The 20005-nt window shown below is 47.2% G+C and overlaps 1 protein-coding gene across 7 annotated transcripts in view; it reads left to right on the forward strand.

The window, feature by feature from the left end:
• Window positions 1-20005, forward strand: part of sick (sickie) — a 1048559-nt gene that overhangs the window by 874966 nt on the left and 153588 nt on the right. For all 7 annotated transcript variants that reach the window (XM_070523275.1, XM_070523272.1, XM_070523274.1 and 4 more), the window contains 2 exons: window positions 14353-15469; window positions 17320-17454. In XM_070523275.1, coding sequence (XP_070379376.1) covers window positions 14353-15469; window positions 17320-17454 — 1252 coding nt within the window. The remainder of the gene's footprint in view (window positions 1-14352; window positions 15470-17319; window positions 17455-20005) is intronic.

A 20005-nucleotide genomic window follows, 5' to 3' on the forward strand; every position in this document is an offset into this window, starting at 1 on the left:
ATCGGACACGTATTTCTGCAGGTAATTTGCTGGTTAAAGGGTTAAAACGCAGCATCATTCAATTGCATTTATTTCATGCTTAAATTTCAGCACCATTTCGTCGTCGCGACATCGCCTCATTTCTAAGTGTTCTCTCATACCCTTGTCACTCTCGCGCAGCAGCAGTTCTCAAAGGCTTCCTAAGCCAAGTATTTTGTTCCTTTAAGGTATAGTACAGTGGACCTTTACTGAGAAATCATTCACTATGCCCCAGCAGGCACTGTGTAACTTTATGACGTCACGCCGACAGCTGGCACGCGAACGTAAGGGTCACGTCGCCAGGAGCCTTTCGCTGTTTTTCTCGCGCGCTCAGCCTGCTCTCGCAGTGAAGTGACTGTTTCGCTACGGCACAAGCCGTAATTTGCTAATTCAACTTGGGCTGTTATTCCTTTTGTGGAATCTCTTTGGCAAAGTTAGCTGGGAGATTAGTTGGATAGCTTGGAAGTACGCGGTTCCACCTAGTCAATTTCACATATACACGGGCCAAGGCCAGTGTCCCTTTAAGACGTCAATGTTCTTCCGTACGTTACGATCTCAAGGCATGTGAACGCATTCATATTGAAGAGCGCGAAAACTGTTAAAAAACGGAGTCATACATGGAGACAAATGACTGTTTCCCTGTAAGGTTGATAACCGGCGATATGTTTGAATTACAAAATGGGTACCAACGGAAGAGAATGCGCAGTGGAGGACAGCACAGAACTAGGTGGTGCGAAGAAATGAGGAAATTCACGGGCGTAGTAGGACCGGGTCAGCGGGCACAATGCAGGCTTAATTGGAGATCGCTGCCAACGCCCTTCGTCCTGCAGCAGACATAAATATAGCCCAATAACGACGTATGTGAATAGTTTTGGCCGCAAGAACAGTCGCCAGCATTCCCTGTGTTCTGAGATAGTCGAGGCGGCGCAATTAAACGTGTCCACAGGGTGCGAACGCTTACTCGCGGCTTTCTGCCTTCCTAACTAAATCTAATCCGACAAGGAGCGCTATCCGCGCGAACTGTGAAAAGAAAAATTCAGCGCAAGAGAAGAATGGCCACCACGACAATTATCATTTGTTGTGTTTGTTTATCAGTTACACAACCTAGGTTGCTAGACTACACACTTTCATCTAAGCATGATGACGGCGCTGATAAACGAGAGCCAAGTGTGCGCCAATTAACTTGACTCGCGTTCCACGCACGAGCGCGCATCACACGCCGGAAACGTCATTTCAACGGCGTTTCGGCCACCGCGTTTAGAACAATCAAAATTGCCTCGCGCGAACGCCCATTTACGGCTCCGCTCGATTTGGGAACACGGGGCTGTCATATCACTCGCTGCTTGTGTCCGTTGTCAATCCGTTGTCAAGTTGTTTGCGCACCTTTGTCACGCGTGCTGGCTCTGCAAAGCCCTGCGTGTATTGCTTAGGTTGGCGCAAAAATATGTCGGCTCAGCCAGCTTTTAGTCATAACGCGAAAGACAAAAACAAAACAAAAAACACCGCGCGCCCTATGATATTCAGCGTTATACGAAGTAACTGTGCTTGGTAGAGCATCTTGCTATTGTGTTGGAATAGTTTGTTTGAACCCGCCATCTTATTGTGCGAGAACAGCTTGTTTTGAATCCATCTCCGAACAATAATTTCTTTATTATTATTATTAGTAGTAGTAGTCGTAGTAGTAGTAGTAGTAGTAGTAGTAGTAGTAGTAGTAGTAGTAGTAGTAGTAGTCTAAAGGCCCGAAAGACAAGAACCCACCGCAAAGCACCTCGTGTGAGACAAAGAATGCTTCGCAATAAAAAATCAGCAGTCGTCGAACAATGATGTCTGTGGAGTCCAAGTTTCGTCGAAAGGAGTTGTCTGTCAGGGTCGGTTTTGTCTTCTGCCCGATGAAGGAAACTTCCGTTGTACGAACGTTGGCTACAGGAGTATACTTGTTCAGCCACTGCTGGTAGCTTTAAGTGACCATCGTCCTATATTTCTCTGTTTTGTTCGCAATAAGAAAGCAAGGAGGAACAAATTACATACCGCTGCTGTTATTGCGATGTGCCTCAGTTTCGAAGCATGTCGCTAATATGAATCTAAGCTTTATGTATCATGAATATATAAAAGCATGTTCGACAGTCCTGAAACTTTAATTCGGAAGTTGTCCATGGGGCATCTTTAACTCGATAGCTGCATTGTACTATCGCGAACAGATGCTTGAAGACCGGTGGCTGATAAACAATCTTGGTAGATATTAGTAGAAAGAATATTAGTAGAAACAAGTAGATATTACATTTTTCTCTTGGTTCGCCCGTGCACCGTGTGAACTGAACATGTGCCGCATTATTCAACGCTCACACGGCCATTGTGCCACTTCATTTCTGGCTGGATATCTAAAGGATACGAAAGCGACGTTTCATTTTAGTCGCGCAGTAGCCTCGATATCTCAATCATTAGTTTTCGTTTTTTACGTACCCGGACGAAGGCGAAGCGAAAGAAGGACAGAAAAGAAAGGGGAAGGTCTACGGGCACTATATAAAGCACGTCGAATGGCTGTACACTTATGCCGCCTGACTGCACGAACACTAACGTCGGCGCACAGTTCAATGGAACACCAATAGCTCGAAAACAGCGAAAGTCCGCATTCCCGAAGGCACATTTCTTACGGACAGACGTGGCACAACGATCACAAAGGCCGGTTCACATTCTCCGCGAAAGCTTTTCTGAAGAGAACGCAAGCTTCTCGCTCATGCGTCGGCTTGTTGCCCGCGGTCCATACATTGCGTTTCCTTTTTGTGACTGTGTTACAGCTCGTCGCAACCAGAATCGTGCAGTTCGTGGCAGATAGCCTCAGCAGCGCAGTTATTTTCTACCTCGAGGCACTAACCGCGACTAGAGCGCCTACTAGCTATGTCGCCGATTCCGACGCCAGTATTGGTTTATGTTCACGAATCGGTTACGAACAGGCGGAATCGACACTGTCACCGCCCGCTTCACGGAGGAGCCCGGCCGAATACAATCACCCTAGATTCAAATCCGCTGGCACTGCGTGCCTGCAGTGGTACGCTGCTTGCGGTTTGCCGCCCGCATTACGCCGCTCGGAATCTCTTTCTCTCTCTCCCTCCCTCTCTCTCTCCGCCGGCGCCTGGCGTGAGCGTCGTTTCTCCAATCTCGCGGCGGCCACGCCATCGCCAGCACAGAGCCGCGGTCCCGCACGGCCGTAAAATGTCTGCGTAACGACCACGGCCGCGCATAAAAGCACGCGGGCGTGCATTATAATACGACCGCGTACGGCCGGCCACGCACCCTGGCTTTGAGGCCATGCAAAGCGAAATTGCGTGGCGGTGCGTTTTAATGTTTTCATCCCTTCGCATCGCCAGGAGAGGCACGAGGAGCCGGCAGCCTCTGTGGATCTCTTTCTCTCCTTCTTATATCCTTTTCCTCCCCCTTCCCCCCAGTGCAGGGTAGCCAACCGCGCTCAGTCCTATGGTTAACCCCCATGCCTTCCGTTTATCTGTTTCTTTCGCTATCTCTCTTTATCTCTCGGACTGGCGCACAAGAACTCGTTATAAAGAAGGAAGACGGGAATTTTATTGCTCGCTGCGTGTCCTTCTCGGGTATCGTACTTTCAAACTCATTTATGAAACTTAGACAGCCACCCGTCATGTTCCCGCCTTCGAGCAGTAGAGCGATTCCGAACGCTTTACGAGCGGGCGAACGGAAACGCCGGGTGGCTGATACTTCGCGAACGGAGGACCGAACTCTGCACTTCGCATAAAATTGTTACGAGCGCGTTCAGCATCACAGTAAGGAGAGCGATCGCCTGAGCGGGATGATGCGAAATTAATTACGACTGCTCGGTTTAAAATTGCACAAATCGTGATAGCGCACACACCCCCGTCCTGCCCCCTGCCATCCCTCCGTCATTTGGATTCTAAGACTAGGAACGATATTCCGTTATTCGGCTGTGTAGCGCGCGCACTAAGGATTTATCAGTACTGCACTTGCGGTCACTACTTTTGCAGTCCCGGAGAAATGGTGCCGTAGAACAGTAAATCTGGGGCAGACGTTTATCTGATCCCCTATCATAGCTCGTTGTTCAAGGATACAACCTCCACGACTTGCAGCCTCGACAAATGACTTTTCAATGCATTCGGGGCCTAAAGGCAGCACACCCACCGCAGTGGCTCGGCAACGATGACCTTGTGCTGCTTAGCACGTAATCACCTGACATTAAGCGTCACCCATCCAATAAGAGCAGCCGGAAGGAAAAACTCATAATTCACGCGTGATCCAAGGCATGTACGCATTCTTCGCAGATTGACACGGCGAGTGCGTCATATCGGTTCCTACATATAGTAAGCTGCGTCACCGCAATGACGCAATCTAACGTACACTGAGAAGACCGTGTATACGCGAAAGACAGATGTCCGAACCAGGCCGCTGACAGACGACTCAACTGTACGGGCGTCGCATTGTCTGCCGGAATGTAGCCGCCGAGGAATAAAATACTAAAATTCCTGATTGCCCTAACCAAAGTGAGGCGCCATAACGCTCCACCCCCGAGCTTCCTTTCGCAGAAAACGTTCACCAACGATTGGATTTGTGCCCCGATGCTAGGCGCCGCCTTGTGTTTCGCACAGAGTCTGTTGTCCCCAGCACGCACTGGAGGCATTGATTTAGTTTGGCGGTTCGCATCAACCCCGCAGTCGCCTGATAGCCACAAGTTCCTCCATTCGTACCCGTCTGCATGCACTGAGCTTTCGCTGCCTTCTGCTGCTTCATCTGCTCAATGTATCAGTACTATTTTCTTGCTTTTTTTTTCTGTTGTTGCCGTCTTATCTCTCTACTTTTCGCCCGTCCCCAATTCGCCCGCTTTCTTCGTTGACTTCCCCTTCGTCCCACGGGGAACCGAATCTAATAAAGCGTTCGCCCCGTTCCTTGAGTCCCGCCTTCCGACGCTCGTAATAGGCTCTGCGTAGTCTTTTACTCGCGGCAGCGCTCTTATCACATGCTCGCTCCTCTTCGGATTCGCCGTCTGCTACGCCGTGGTAGTCCACTTCTGCCTCTTCCCGAGGAGCCCTCTCACGTTTGTTCCTCCGCTGACGGTTCGCCCTAAACTACTTGTCGTCTGCTTCCATATAAAACAGACGACGTCGCCTGTGTCGTATGCTCCTCCTCGTTACGGGGCTGTCGACTCCGTCGAAAATGTAACCTAATAAACCGCCGCCTTTCAACTTGTCTCTTAGGGCTTGCGCAAGATCGGCGCTATATGCAATGTGGCGGTTTGTGTCCCGCGTTCTTTATTTCCTCCCCTCCGCCCACATCCTTTCACGCCTGATAGCCGTTCCGCCACAACCAAATAAAGCTTGGTGTTTCATATTTAAAGTCATTTCTGGCCCGCGCGCCTTGATTTCGCATTTTCTTGTTCGCTCTCTTTTCCTCTGTCCTCGTCTACATTTCGACTCGTTGTTTCCGCGAACTGACTGTCGGCGGCGAAAATTGGATTTATTGCGCTGCGCAGGAAGTTGCATCTCGCCGCATTGACGTTTTTCGCTGAAGATTGAAGTACAGCCCGAAGCCTTATTTAAGATTTCGCGCAAAAACTCTCTCGGGAATGTGGTCATATAATAAGATTTGCCGCCGTATTCACCAGCCGTCCTCCACTCTAAGCTCTTCTTTGACTTCGCACGCCTCGCTTCTCTGCAGACTGTCTTCACGGTCTGCTCTTTGTAAGCACCGCTCGCAAGTATTAGTTCTGGTGTTTTCAGGCTGTATGCCCTCCGCCATCACGCTTTGTAGTCTGACGATCTCAAGCTCGGACGACATGCGGGAGGAACGAGCACTAGAGCTATATGTGCACGCATAGTGGGGCCCTTATCGTTCTTATCTCGACAACAACTTGCCGTCTGCCAAACAGACTATACGCACTGTTCCGAGCGTAGTCACCCCGATAGGCAAATTTCCGGAAATATCCACTTGGCTGCGCTCAAGAGCATGTATAGAATTATCGACGGCCTCAGCACTGAGGTTAATAAAGGCTTCGCATTTTCTCCTTTCGGTTTCTTACACGTGTAGCAGAAGCAGCCGCCACAAATATCTTATCTCTTGTCTTACGTAAGAGTTGTCGCATATCTGCACATTAGATAGCGGCTTCACAACCGGTCTCCTTTTTTCGCACCGCGTTTAGGAAGAAGACGCCCTGCAATCTGTCGCGTCGTTTGTTGAGTTGCGACGCAGCAGTTTATATCTCACCACCGATTGTTTCAGTCTTTGATGGTCCACCTTGCCACTTATCACTAGGGCGAACAAAAAATAAGTACTAGACAGCGTCAGCGATTAATATCAATGGATGACGCTGTAATACTGCAGTCGCGTGATGGATGAAGTGGCCAGCGAAACTTCAGCGCGAAACGGAACTACATCGTAGCGCGTAGGAGCGGGATGCCTGCCACTTTCATTTCAAGCGCCTGCAGATAATGCGCCATTTGAAGGGACACCTTCGTATTTGCTCTCGCGGACGGATACAAAGTGCTTCGCAGCATGTGCGCCGATAGCAAGCATGTGGAACCGCTCTTGCGCGCTTTCAAGTACGCCCGGTGAGTTGTCACGTGTCCGGCAGTTTCGCCGTCTTGTTTTTGCTTTTGCTCCGCGCAGTGTTGCGCGCCGCGCAGTGTCGTACTAAGGTTACTCACGGAGTTTCGCGTGAAAATTATTGGCGGGAACTCCTCTGGTACGATAGTTCAGTTACCACGGGAACTAAGTGTATTGAGTAGTGCATAGACTTGTCTAGTCCACGTGATTGTTGCTTCAGATGTTCTGGGGGCGTGGTTTTTTCTTACGGGTTAGTCTAGTCCACGTGCTTGTTGCTTCAGATGTTCTGGGGGCGTGGTTTTTTTTACGGGTTACGGAGATCGTTACTGCACACCACCTCCACCAAAGATGTACCGTTTAAAGAAACACCAGTGCGAGGATATTTGCTGATTATAGTGACACAAGAATACTCTCCTGGAGGGCCTTTAGGGATAACGTGTATAAATAAATAAATAAATAAATAAATACGTGCCGTGATAAGCAAGACGGAGCTTCGTACGTACTAAAGCTCTAAGTCTTCGCGACGCCGTAAAGTGTCTGCTGTCGACAGCAGCGGTCCCAAAAGTAGCATTTTTTCTAAATTTATGAGCAATTGGAACTGTCTTTCTCTTTTTAGTGCGGCAAGGTGCCTAGTCTCTACGCACGTTTATAATTCTTTAGAATTGTTGCTTTCGTGGCGGGGCGTATTGTCGAAAACGATCAATTTTCAAACTCATAAAGCCGTTTGAAGCCAGTAAGACGAAGTTTAAGCAAATCCACGCACTACTCATCATTCCTATTCTAGGCTTACCCAGCTGAACCGCCACAGTTGCAGCTCCCGTAGCGCCAGAGTTAATTTCAAGCGATCTTTGAAGGAAACCTTATGATATTACCAAAAGCAAATATGGTGCTCCAGTCGTTCAGCCGCCGTGCAAATAATAACAGCACATAAATTTTTCATGGATATGTTAAAAACCAAAAACACATTGCTGCTTCATTTATTGTTATTTGGGGTTCAGTTGTATAGCGTGCTAGTCTAACAACGTTTCTTATGAAACGATAGGTACTCCGCACTCACTATTTATTTATTTCATTGCGCAATTTACATCGTATATTTAAATTCACACTCTCAATTATCCGTGTCGCGAAACAGATGTGACGTTTGATTTGTAGCACTCATACTGCTTAATTGGTTGCTCTTATTTTTTTCACATTGCAAATAGTTATTTGCAACTCTTCGAATATTTGTGAATGGTAGAAATTAGAGGCCATATTGGTTGAATCGCTGCCGTACAACGAACACAGTCGTTCGAAGCCACGAAGAATTAAGTTTAGGCACCTCCTTTATTTCCGTCAGTTTCATGCTGAATGTACAGCCCGGTTTCTCTCTAGTATATTCTCGGTATCGAATTCTATGCTTCGCTGACTGTGATTCTCGGACGCCAATCGTTCCTGGCGCAAAACTTGAGTAGGGGAACGCTGCAGCGTTTTCAATGTGCGTCTGAACGAGCAGATAAAGTATCGGCAGCGTGTATGTTCGCGACCTGCTGTGTTTGCACACGCGAACAGGAACTACTCGATAAAGCACGCTGAGAGCAGTAAAGCGCGATATCGTGAACATAGTGAGCCATAGCGAGCTACATCGGGAGCCTGAATCTTTTTGTTTCATTCATCTCACAGGGTCTCTTTCGGTCTTTCTTTACACTATTTTTGTTTTACTCCTCCTTGTTTTCTCCTAACTAAGAATTAGGAATAGCCGGCCCTAAGCGATGTAGAGTTCCCTCCGTGGCATAAGATAATAACCTTCCTTTTTTCCGCACGTTTGTGCTATGACTTTGTTGCTGATTGAATACAATGTTACAATATATGAGCGTGAACCAGTCTGTATGCAGACTGTACATAAAACAATAAATAGGTCTAACATCGGATTTATGACACAGCGTACGTTGTAGTCATACCCTGGACGAGGCCACCTGATCAGGCTACTTGATGTAGTGTATAGCTCGTTCGTGGCTTCTGCTTCTTTTAGTGTGAGTTAAAACAGAGAAGTTTAATTCACTGATCAAGCTTGCCATTACTGGTGAATAATTAGCTAAGGTGAGCTTACCGTGCGGGAGTCAACTCCAGTTATAAAGAGAAGGAGATACCAAAAACTGAAGCGACATTAGAATAGTTCCCAGGTCTGCAGAACAGAGAGAAGAGTACCAACAACCACGCGTTTAAAAGAAAAAAGGAAGAAGAAATAAAAGCGCCCATTCTTTTTAAAAACTCGTTCTTTTTTCTAATATGTTGCGGCCTGCTATCTTTTCGACGGCACCCTCCTGGCTCACTGCCTTGTACGAGCGCCTGGAGTATGTCTTCACTGCAGTGGTCTGCGATTACAGTGACAGGGGTGGTGCTCTCCGGGGAAGGCGCTTTCGGCGTCCTCAGCCACGCGGTGAAGCCCGCTGAACGAGCTCATAAGTTTTCCTCTCGCATATACGAACTCCTCTTTCCGGCGCATAAACCACGCGTTATGCAAACTTTAACGGCGCGGTCACTTGAGAAAATATCGCGCCGTTGGACGAAGCAGGCCCTTAGAGCCACGGTACGTAGGTATGCATGGGCTGTTTTTGCCATGGCGATAAGCGCGCCTGCACAGAACTTTGCCACTTATCTCGCCTCAGTAATGGCGGCCGGTTCGCTCTGTCGTTAGGAACTGCTGTGTTTAGGAAGAGCAAAGACAGGACCGAAATCAGGAAGTACACACACTGCACGGAACTCGTACGCTGTAAGCGACACAGGGAACGCGAGGACTGTGCTTCTCTCCTAGAATTCTCGAGTCCCCTCTGTCCTAAAGATTGGGGTTGTGTGGACTGAATAGCATTTTCTATTCGATTCGTATTAAATTCGAGAATTCACTATTCAAGACTGTCGAATATTCACTATTCACTATATTCACTATTCGAATATTCACTATTCAAGACTGTCGAATACCCGCCGCGGTGGCTAAGCGGCTGTGGCGTTACGCTGCTAAGCACGAGGTCGCGGGGTCGAACCCCGGCCGCCGCCGCATTTCGACGGGGGCGAAATGCAAAAGCGCCCGTGTCCCGTACATTGGGAGCACGTTAAAGAAACCGTGGGGGTCAAAATTATTCGGGGGTCGCCAATTACGGCGGGCCTCATAATCAAATCGCGGTTTTGGCACGCAAAAAGCCAGAATTGAATTCACCTCTAATTCCATATAACGGACAGTTCAGCACTATTTGGTACATCTTGCAAGAAAGACCAAGGCAAATGAGGACTCCTCCAAATCATGTTGCTGCAGAATATCCGCGGCTGTTGCGCAGATGCACAGTTTTTTTACAGTAAACGCACGAGGCTGATCACTTCGGCTCAACAAGCTTCCCGTCAGTCATTAGGAAAGCCCCTCTTTCAGCCGGCCTCAGAACCTACTATCTCGATGTGGTGAAAGCAATTTGTTATTTTGCCCATCTCGCCGTCTTTCCATCTCATTGTCGTCTCATTTCTGTGCTTTTGAAATGAAATGCGTAATGGCCTGAAGTTACGTCAGAGCTGGCACGCAGTCGAAACAAATACTTTTGTTTCTATTACATATAATTTGCAGCGATGTAACTAAGCAGCAATCTGACAACTTCGCGCCTCGACCAATCGTTGACTTGACCTCGCAGTTCCATTATGTGCTGTATGCCGTGCTCGCACCCAATTTAATGCCGAACACACCGTACGTCGGTGGTCGCAGCGAAAGTATACCTTTATGATGTTTAACGTGTGTTGCATTACCGCTAATTATTGCTGTGCTCTTTTATCTTGGGGAATTCTAATTAACTAGAACTGGTCACACGTACACGTCCACGTGGACACACGCCGAGTAAACTTAGTTTCGTTTGCGAAATCAAATGGTGAAGAAATTATTTCCTTTTGCTCGGTAGTTTAGCTGTGCGCGCCACAAAGCCGAAGTTATAGAGCAATACTCCGACGTCGTTCTACGACCAAACCACTGAATCAATCTATGCATGCGGATGTACACAAACTCACCCTTCTGTAACATAGTGCACATGAAGAGGCTGCAGTGTCCACCAAATTTATACCTATCTTGTGAGTAATGAAGCTCTTGAAAGGCGTACAATATATATATATATATATATATATATATATATATATATATATATATATATATATATATATATATATAGCGGCCAGTCGCGCGGTAATTTGGCGTGCATTAGCGGACTCCTTTCACGCCCGGAAAAACACTTTTATGTAGCACGTATCGAGCAACAGAAAGCTGTATCGGGAGTTTTTATGTTGCTCCACAATTGTCTTATTGACACTTCTTATCTAATAATATATTTGAGAAGCGGATTAATTAATTAAGACTAATTGTCTAATTAGTTAGGATGAAAACAAAAATAATCTGACTATCTCCAAGCGATGGCAAGCCACATTACCTCGGTTCTGTTCAGCCACGTGGAATTTGCATATATTTAATGTTTAGCTCAAGTCACGTGGGACACCCTGCATATGATGCACGGAATGTAAATGTCTATTTAATCTATAACCTTTCTATAGTTCACTGCAAACAAAATTATTTCGTCGTATAACATGCTGCTCTTTTATAATACTATCAACACCTCGAAACCCTCACTTCACACCCACACACACAGGCGTTTCATGAGCCAATCACGCCAAGAATGCTTCGGTTTATGTTGATGTTAACCAGAGTTCAGTCTGCCTGTGTGTTGTATTTTTTTGTTTCTTTTTTATGCGTAATTGGCCGCAGAAGACGTCTGCGTCTGTTTTATTCGGGTTTAAACAAACGTATAATCCATGCAAGAACTTGGTCGACTAAAATGCTCAGCTAAATGTCATCTATGCGCTAAAGTGGAGACCAAGTCAGGTACCGGTTTAGACAGTAAAGCCAGTCCAGACCTGCTTTATGGACACAATAATAATTTACTAAGCTGCCTGAATATACTAGGTGCCGAACGCTCGTTGGCCATGGATGACCTTTTGACCTCCACTTAATTTATCCGCTGCACTGCGCTTCTAATAAGACAGGAAAATGACACCCTCTTTCATTTTTGCTTAGTTAGATGTTCTATTACGGTCGCTTTTTTCATGTTGTGGATTCCGTTGCCATGGATTCCGCATCGGCAAAAAAAAAAAAGAACCGAAGATGAAGAAGAAACAAACTGAAGTGAAGACAGGCTTGAACGACTCTAAAAACAATTTTCCAGAGTGTTTACATATGATTAGTATACCTCTTTTTTTTACGCACGTCATCACTCCCGTCTTCGCTCTTGCACGAAATTTATGACGCCGCTGTTGATGTTTTTTTTCTCTGTGGCCTTTCTTATGGCTCGCATGGCAGCAAGTCGCGAAAAATGGATCGTGATTTTTTTCGCCGTAACGTGATTATCATTTTTCTTGAGTTGTGCTCCCTCGGTGGATGGACAGGTCATAGATCTTAAACCAACTCAGCCCTTTTTCCCCCATCCCTTTTTTTTCTTTTTTATTCTTTTAGCGCGGAAAATGAAGTGCATTTTTTTATAGTCTTATAAGAACCAAGCCTTATCGCTGCCATTTTTCACGTAACTCAAGCAGACTTTCGCTGAATATCTTTACCGTATATTATTATCGTCTGTCGACAAAACTGCGGTTGCTGATAGCGGCCCCTTATGGTAAAACAAAGAAATTCGCGGCATTGTGCGTCTGACGATCTATCTTTCTGTGCTTGCATTAGGCTTTTTGCACACGGTACTCCCTTGCTTAGGCCTTCGCTAGAAACACTTTTGATGAAGGACTTCTTTCTCCTAAATCAGGCGTATGAAATACTCCATTAACCGTAAAACTGTTCTTCAGACAATGAATTGCGGCGGTAAAGGTTCGAGTTAAGAGTATCGGGTTTACATTAGTGTTATCGCTAGGCTAGCTCTGCAAGTTTTGTTTTATTATGTGTGTGCGTGTGTTTCGCGATTCTAAAGTATAATATTTAGTTTTGTGACTTGCGCCTAATCACTGAATTCGCAGGATGCGCTGGTTTTGTGATATTTTCTCGCTTTTTTTTCACTTTTTACTGTTTCAGCACAATTCTGAAGAATAGTTTATTCCCCTAATGCTATCATACATATCAACCCGCCTTATCGTCCTTTAATCATTGAATAATTGATTACTTATGGCGAAGGCGCCGGATCAATAGTGAACCAATCCGCGCAATTTCGTGCTGTCATATGCTTCGTTTACCATAAAGCACAGCATTATTAGAAATTTCTCTGCATTGAGAATACAACTTCATGGTGTCTAAAAGTACGAATTTTCATTGATTGATTGATTGATTGATTGATTGATTGATTGATTGATTGATTATAATTCATCCTTTCAATATGGCATAAGTTTATAATACTGTGTATCACATCTATATGATTTAGATGTGGCTAGAGAGAGAGAGAGAGAGAAATGAAGACGGAAAGGCAGGGAGGTTAACCAGACTGAGTCCAGTTTGCTACCCTACACGTGGGTAGGGGAATGGGGAGTGAAAGAGGGAGAGAGAGAACTTAGGTGTGTAGGATGTCTATAGTCGGGCACTCAAGTCTGTTGCCTTCAGGTAGCGAAAAAGCGCTTGAACTGCTTTTTGGGTCAATGAACTGTGAGGCCAGGCTCCCAAGATCTTCGCTTCCGTAAATGGCCTGTCATCCAGTCTATTTAAGGCACACTGGAGAGTCTCACGTTGATTATCGAAGCGAGAACAGTGGCACAGAAGGTGACTGATGGTCTCTTCACACTTGCACTTAGCGCACATTGGTGAATCCGCCATTCCAATACGATAGCTGTGGGAGTTGGTGAATGCTACTCCTACCCACAGCCGACACAGCAGTGTTGCGTCACGTCGTGGAAGGTTCGCTGGTAATGTAAGTTTCAGTGATGGGTCGAGGCTGTGTAAACGACACTTAGAGTTCTGTGGTGTATGCCAGCAAACTAACGTGATTGTACGAGCGAGACTGCGAAGCTCTCTTGCAGCATCGACTCTGGATAAAGGTATAAGGAGTGTCGGTGAGCCAGCCTGGGCACGTCGGGCAGCATCATCGGCGAGGTGATTACCAACGATTCCACAATGTCCCGGCAGCCACTGGAATATGATATCATGTCCTCTTTCAGATGCGTAATGGCAGGTTTCGTTGATTTGTGACACCAGTTGGTCATAATTGCCACGTCGTAAACTTCGCAAGCTCTGGAGGGCTGCTTTCGAGTCACAAAATATTGCCCATTTGTTGGGCGGTTCTTTTTCAATGTATTCGACAGCAGCGCGAAGAGCGGCTGAAGAAAGTGAAGAAAGTTAGCCTGACCACCGCGCCTCTCAAGCAGATCACATTGGAACTTCTGCATTGTTCATACGCTAACCGAATTCATGTTTACACGGATGGTTCCGTCTCGGAAAATTCTATGGGCGCCGTTGTTCTACCATCTCAATCGGTCGTCATCAAGTTTAAGACTTCACACGTAACGACATCTACAGGTGGCTAGGTTTAGTTCAAGAATCAGGCGGAGAGAAGCCTTTGCCTATAGTTACTTATTGCTGGAACACCCTGTATTTCATATCTACGTGACATCTGTTCTCACTTTTTGGCTTCGATTGCACTTTATAGTGTCGAATACTCTATGCTCGAACATCACTCTATGTGTCGAAGATAAAGCGCCTTCAATGGCTCACTTAAAATCGTGCGGATGATGAGAGCGGCCATTCTGAATTCACGTGCTCCTCTCTGTTTTGCGCAGCTTCGACGACAGCAGCTCCATCAGCAGCGGTCTGAGCGACACGTTCGCCGAGCTGAGCACTAACGACAACCTGACCGACTCGTCGCTGAGCTCGGACCCGTACGGATGCCTCAAGCGGCGTCCCCACCACCCGGGCATGGCGCCGTCGGGCACATCCGGGGGAGCCTGCAACAAGGGCGTGCCGGACAGGTCCACCCGGAAGACGTCAGACCACCACTCTTCCGGTTCCGCCATCGTGGGCGGTGGTGGCGGTGGCATGCTGCCCACGACGACGTCCATCCGGAGCAGGAATGCGAACGTCAAGAAGACGGACAGTTCCATGCAGACCGACTCGAGCGCCCTCATGCAGCAGGGAGGGGGCGCGGTGCCCCCTCACCTGCAGTCGTCGGCAAACTGGAAGAAGTACGTCCAGCAGCAGGACTTGCAGCACCAGCAGTCCAAGACGAACTCCACGGAGTCACTCAAGTCCAAGGATAGCAAGAGGAGTGGTGGACAGTCGTCGTCGAGCAAGTTAGGCAAGTCCGCGGACAGCAACCGCCATGACGCGATCCACTCCAAGAGTGGCAAGTCCAGGACAGGCTCCTCTTCCTCCGGAAGCGGAGAGACCAAGTTGAGGTCCTTTTCCGCCGACACGGCCATGATTGGAAGCGACCTGTCGCTGGACAAGATGCGCACCTCCTCCACCGCCGGCATAGGGACGCCCGTCAGGTCTTCCGGCATAGAGTACGCGTCTACGGCGGTGGTGGTGACGAACCGGAAGCTTCCGGGAAGGCCGTCCAACGTCTCCGGCGCGGGACCTCCGTCCGCGTGCATGATGGTCCCCGGGAAGCGTCCCTCCAGCACGGCGTCTTCCGGAAGTGGCCGCAGCGGCGGCAGTTCCCAGGCGAAGAAGGACGGCTCGGCGGAGCTGGACCAGCAGTGCCGGACGTCCAGCCTGACGAGGACGGGCGAGCTTTCTCGTGGAACCAGCCGCTCGTCGCTCGAGCGCAAAGCCAAGGTGTCTGGAAGTACGCAGACCGGGCCTGGCGTCAACGACATGTTCGTGTCAGCCCACTCGGACTCGGAGTACTGTTCCCTGGGCAGGTCCTCGGGGAAGCATGCCAAGCAGTACATTCAGGTTAGTGCGTATGAACACCTCCATGCATCAACTGAATGATTGACTGAGGATAAGTTATTCGTGTGATCAATGGGTAAATAACGTCTTTGTTATGACGATGTGCAAAATTCCGTAAGTAGGCTTTCCCACAGATCTAACATGCGCTAACCAATATGGCCATGTTCCCTCTAGTAGCACTGTTAAAGCTCATACACGCATATTGAAAGCTTGGACAATGCGGGGTATGGAGCCTGACATAAACGATGTCACCGACCACCGTGTTGACACTTTAGTACGATTCTAGACTGAGGTCCGCCATTTTGGCTACGTCCAGCTAGCTGTGTGGAGAAGCACACTTGCAGACTTTGCATATATCGTCATCCGTGTACATGAAATTACCATAGCGCGGTTCCAAAATTTGAATTGCGCCACGAATTCCTCCGAACATAGGGATGGCGATGACTTAACGACGTCTATAGAGGAAGTTTTCGTTGCAACATCGCCTGTGTGCCACAGCCGGCACGCATTTCAGTGGTGGCATGTTTTTGGCAGTTGGCATCTGTTTGGCGTATTTTGGCAATAAGCAAACATATTTAGTGGAGAAAAACACAAGATGTTCAAAGCGGGATTTGTTTTTCCGCGTTCGAAAGGAGTCCTTTTTTTGTGCCATATTTTTTCATTACTAAATCACTATAATCAGTGCAAGAACATAATGCCAGAGAGAGAGAGAGAGAAAGAGAATAGGAGGTGAAAGGTGGAGAGATTAGCCAGAGTAAGTCTCCGCTTGACTACCGTGCACTAGTAGAAGAGGTAGAAAAGATGGGGAGGAAAGAAGAGAAGACATGAAAAGAATTTGTCCCCACAATCACTATATTAAGGGGTTTCACAGCTATGTTTCGTACAGTTCCGATAGTCCTAAAGAAAACACAATATTGTCTTTAGAGCAACTCGAGCTGACGTCGGCTGGGGCCAACGTCCGAGGAATCCGCTTTAGGTGGATTCTTTAGGTGAATTTAGGTGGTGGTTGCGGGACGATTCTTACGTTTGTTGAGCCATCTCTGCTCAACGCCAGAAATCTCCATGTTCCTGCTGGAGCGGTCGTATCGCTTGAAACAGCATTATCTTACTTACCATGAGCCTCCCTGAAGCAATTGCGCTACTTTATTCCCTTAATAAAGGCCACTTGGCTCAGGCGGGGGCAGACGTTCGGCTTGCACCTGCGGCAAGTTGTCTTTCTGCGGCGATAGCGCGGCTGGGCGGGCCCTGTCCTGAAGGCGGTCTGCGATGCGGACAGAGTGCGTCGAGTGGTGATAGCTTCATGTGCGCTCTGTTCCCGCCGCCTAGTTCGCATTGAAGCGAGAGGCAGCACGAAAATGAATTCGCTCGCTGCTGCAGCTGCCCGCCTTCCGCACTTCAGCGAATTGACAGCGAGCATGTGGGGGTCATCGAGCGAGACGTGTTCATGTTTGCTTGTGTGCGCGTGGCACCGTGCTTGTTGATTTAATTGGTTAGCGAATGTTTACATGCTTATACAGCCGACAAAAACTGCTGTTCTTTCTTCATATAGCTGTCTGCTATAATTTGCTATCGCAATCGATGCTTCGCCTTTCCATCGAAACTGCCACTTTATTCTTTTAAGCTTGCACTTCCACATTTTTCTCGTTATTTTCTACATCTCAATTGAAAATACCTCGTTTCGCTATCTTCATGGTCTGTGGGCCCCAGCTCAGAGCCTGTGCGTTCAGAAATGACGTCAAATACTTAGGAGAATTAATAAATGCCTCTTGCGCAAATATATTTTGTTCGTTTGTTTGTTTTGATTTGTTGTTGATTCGCTAGCGTGCGATGTGAAAATAACTCACTTTGCGCAGACCGCCTTCGGGCCCGGTGGTTCCCCCGCCTTGGGCACCATGCGGGAGCGCATCTACGGGACGAGAACGATGCTCAACGGGTCGCCGCCTTCGTACGTCTCCAATTCAGATTACGTCCTTCTTTCTGGCTTCCAGGTGAGTGGAGAATCTTTATTAAACTTGCAAACATACATAAACAGAACACTTGCGCAGAGAGAAAGCGCAGCCTCCCACTAGGAGAGAAAGAAATAAGGGGAGGAGGGAGGGAATGAAAAAAAAAGCTGATAAAGAAGACGAATGCACTCCAAAACACATCACATCACAGGTCGCGTATGAGCACTAAGGACGTCAGTCGAGTAACGTGATCGACAAGACCTTTAGGGCAGCTTTCTTAGCCTCACTCCTATAATTCAAGTTTCACTTTCCGGAAATAAAAAGAAATTGTTGAGAGCAGTTGCAGAAATATGAAGCTGCTGGATAAAGCGATGGGCAGTCGTGTATTTCATGATTATTTCTGCTCCCCGGTGGGAACCAAACGAAATTATATTTCGATTTAAGGGCACGCTGTCACTAGGTGCAGGCGTTCATCAAAAAATAGTGCGCATTTGTTCGTTGTGGCGTGTCTCACTGCGTTGGGCGTAGCTTGGTTACATTAGCATCAATCCAATCGACCAAAATAAGTTTTCCTTCACAGCACTTTTGTACACTATAGGAAGCTATACTTAGCATTTACACGGGTTCTTGTGAAGCTGTCTGGAGCCATCTGTGCCGCATATGTCTAACCATGCATGCAGTAGGGAAAAAAAGACCGGGAAAGGATGAAAGAGGTAAAAGATAAAAGGTACCACTGAAGTCCCGCAGGTAACGGTCATCGCTCGCTTTGTGTATGCTAAGTGCGGCGCCGCGAAACCACGCCGCAGCGCAGTCCGAGACTTCACCAAGGCTCATAGTGCCTGCACTTTGTTAGCGCGATATCATCAACGAGCGCCTGAAGCGGCGATTGATGAGCAACAGAGGGGGAACGTCAGCGGCACCTTTTGCGGGAGACACGTGATTTTGCCATAGCGAATTTTTAGAGTTACAATTTGATGCGAACACCTTCTGCAATTTGTTTTTTTCTGGCATCAGCCGCCGCGTTAAAATCGCTCGTCGACTCAAGCCTGTTTCACATGATGCGATTTTCGTCGCACCGGAAGTGCGATTTCCGTCGTTTGCGATGAAAATCGCAGTCGCAGTGCCGACCCCCCGATTTTCGGCTGCGACCAACCGGTTGGTCGCACAGTCGCACCGTCGCACCGATCGCTGCGATTTTCCGTCGAAATTGCGCGGAAAGCTGTCAACGGAGCTATTTCGCCGGTTTGTTTTGATGGCGTCTCGCACGAGCAGTGCAATCGCGGAGACGTGGATCGTCGAATTAGGTACGTGCGCGAATTAAGGGAGAATAAAAAACTTGTACAGATTGCATTCTCCTATTGCTATGCGTTTGTTGACACGCTACACAGCAAATGAAGTGCATTTTCACGTTTGCTTCGTGCGCCTTTGCGAGTTGTCAGTCCTAGGAGGTGTTCGATCCCCAGCAGACGACGAGGTCGTCACAATTTTCTTTTGTTGGGTAGCATGCAAAAATCGCGTTTACGGAGCAGCTTGAATTATTTCAACCTCGGCAAGGGCAAATGACAAGACAGCAAAGTACCCGAAGTTTCTACGTTGCGCTGAACGCGGTACCGTTCAGTTGCATTTTCTTGTCGGTTTTCAAGCATGAATTTCCCGATTGATCTTGAAAGCTTATCTTGCCTCTTATTAAATTTGACAGAGCAAAAGTGTAGGCTAGCGTAATGAATTTGCTACGGTAGTATTAAATCCGTGGCTTGAATAAAATATTACATGCACGTTAAGTTGCACCTCTTCTCTGGAGATTTTTTTTTTCTTGCACAGAAACCAATAAACATAGGCTATGTTGCGGACTTTGTATCCTTACTGCATCTGTATGAACACTTGCTCTGCAAGGTAATCAACTGTACAGCTAGCAGATTAATTAAATTGCTTGCTACAGAGGCAAAGTGACAACGTACCCTCCAGCACAATTATGTAGAACTCGTGCAACAATGCGAAAAGCAGGCAAACGGCCTGTTCTTGTGGGGATAAAACAGTATAAAACGACACGCTGAAGAAAAGTAAATCAAAACTGTGCAGTGAAGTCAGCCAGTACAAGCAGTTATTGCACATTCACAGCGGATCAAGTGTGCAGAAACATGCCTTCCATGTTTCTAGTAAGTTTCTAATAAGTTTGTGATCACATATATTAGTGTGTAAATCCATATAACGATATCCGCTGCGATTATTATTTTTATAAGTAATGAAATACCATGCTACTTGCAAGAACATATATCACCCAAGGATTTCAGAACAAATTTCTGCATTTCAACTATACACAATATGTGGCTTATTCAATAAAAGACCATAAACTGGGCTTTTTTGCCATGACAAATTTATTCCAAACTTTACTTACATACAGGCAAGAAAAAAAATTATAGACAGAAATATTGTTCTTCAATTTGTTCACCTGCCACTGTGGCTATAGCATTCTGCTGCCAACACAAGGCGAGGGGTTGATTTGCCAGCCATGGAAGTCGCATTTCGATGGGAGTTGTAGGTGAGAAAAAAAGCTCTTGCACTTAGATTTAGTTCATCACCTTTTATTGAACCC

Source organism: Dermacentor albipictus, chromosome 8, assembly GCF_038994185.2.
Source record: "Dermacentor albipictus isolate Rhodes 1998 colony chromosome 8, USDA_Dalb.pri_finalv2, whole genome shotgun sequence".
Classification (NCBI taxonomy): Eukaryota; Metazoa; Arthropoda; class Arachnida; order Ixodida; family Ixodidae; genus Dermacentor; species Dermacentor albipictus.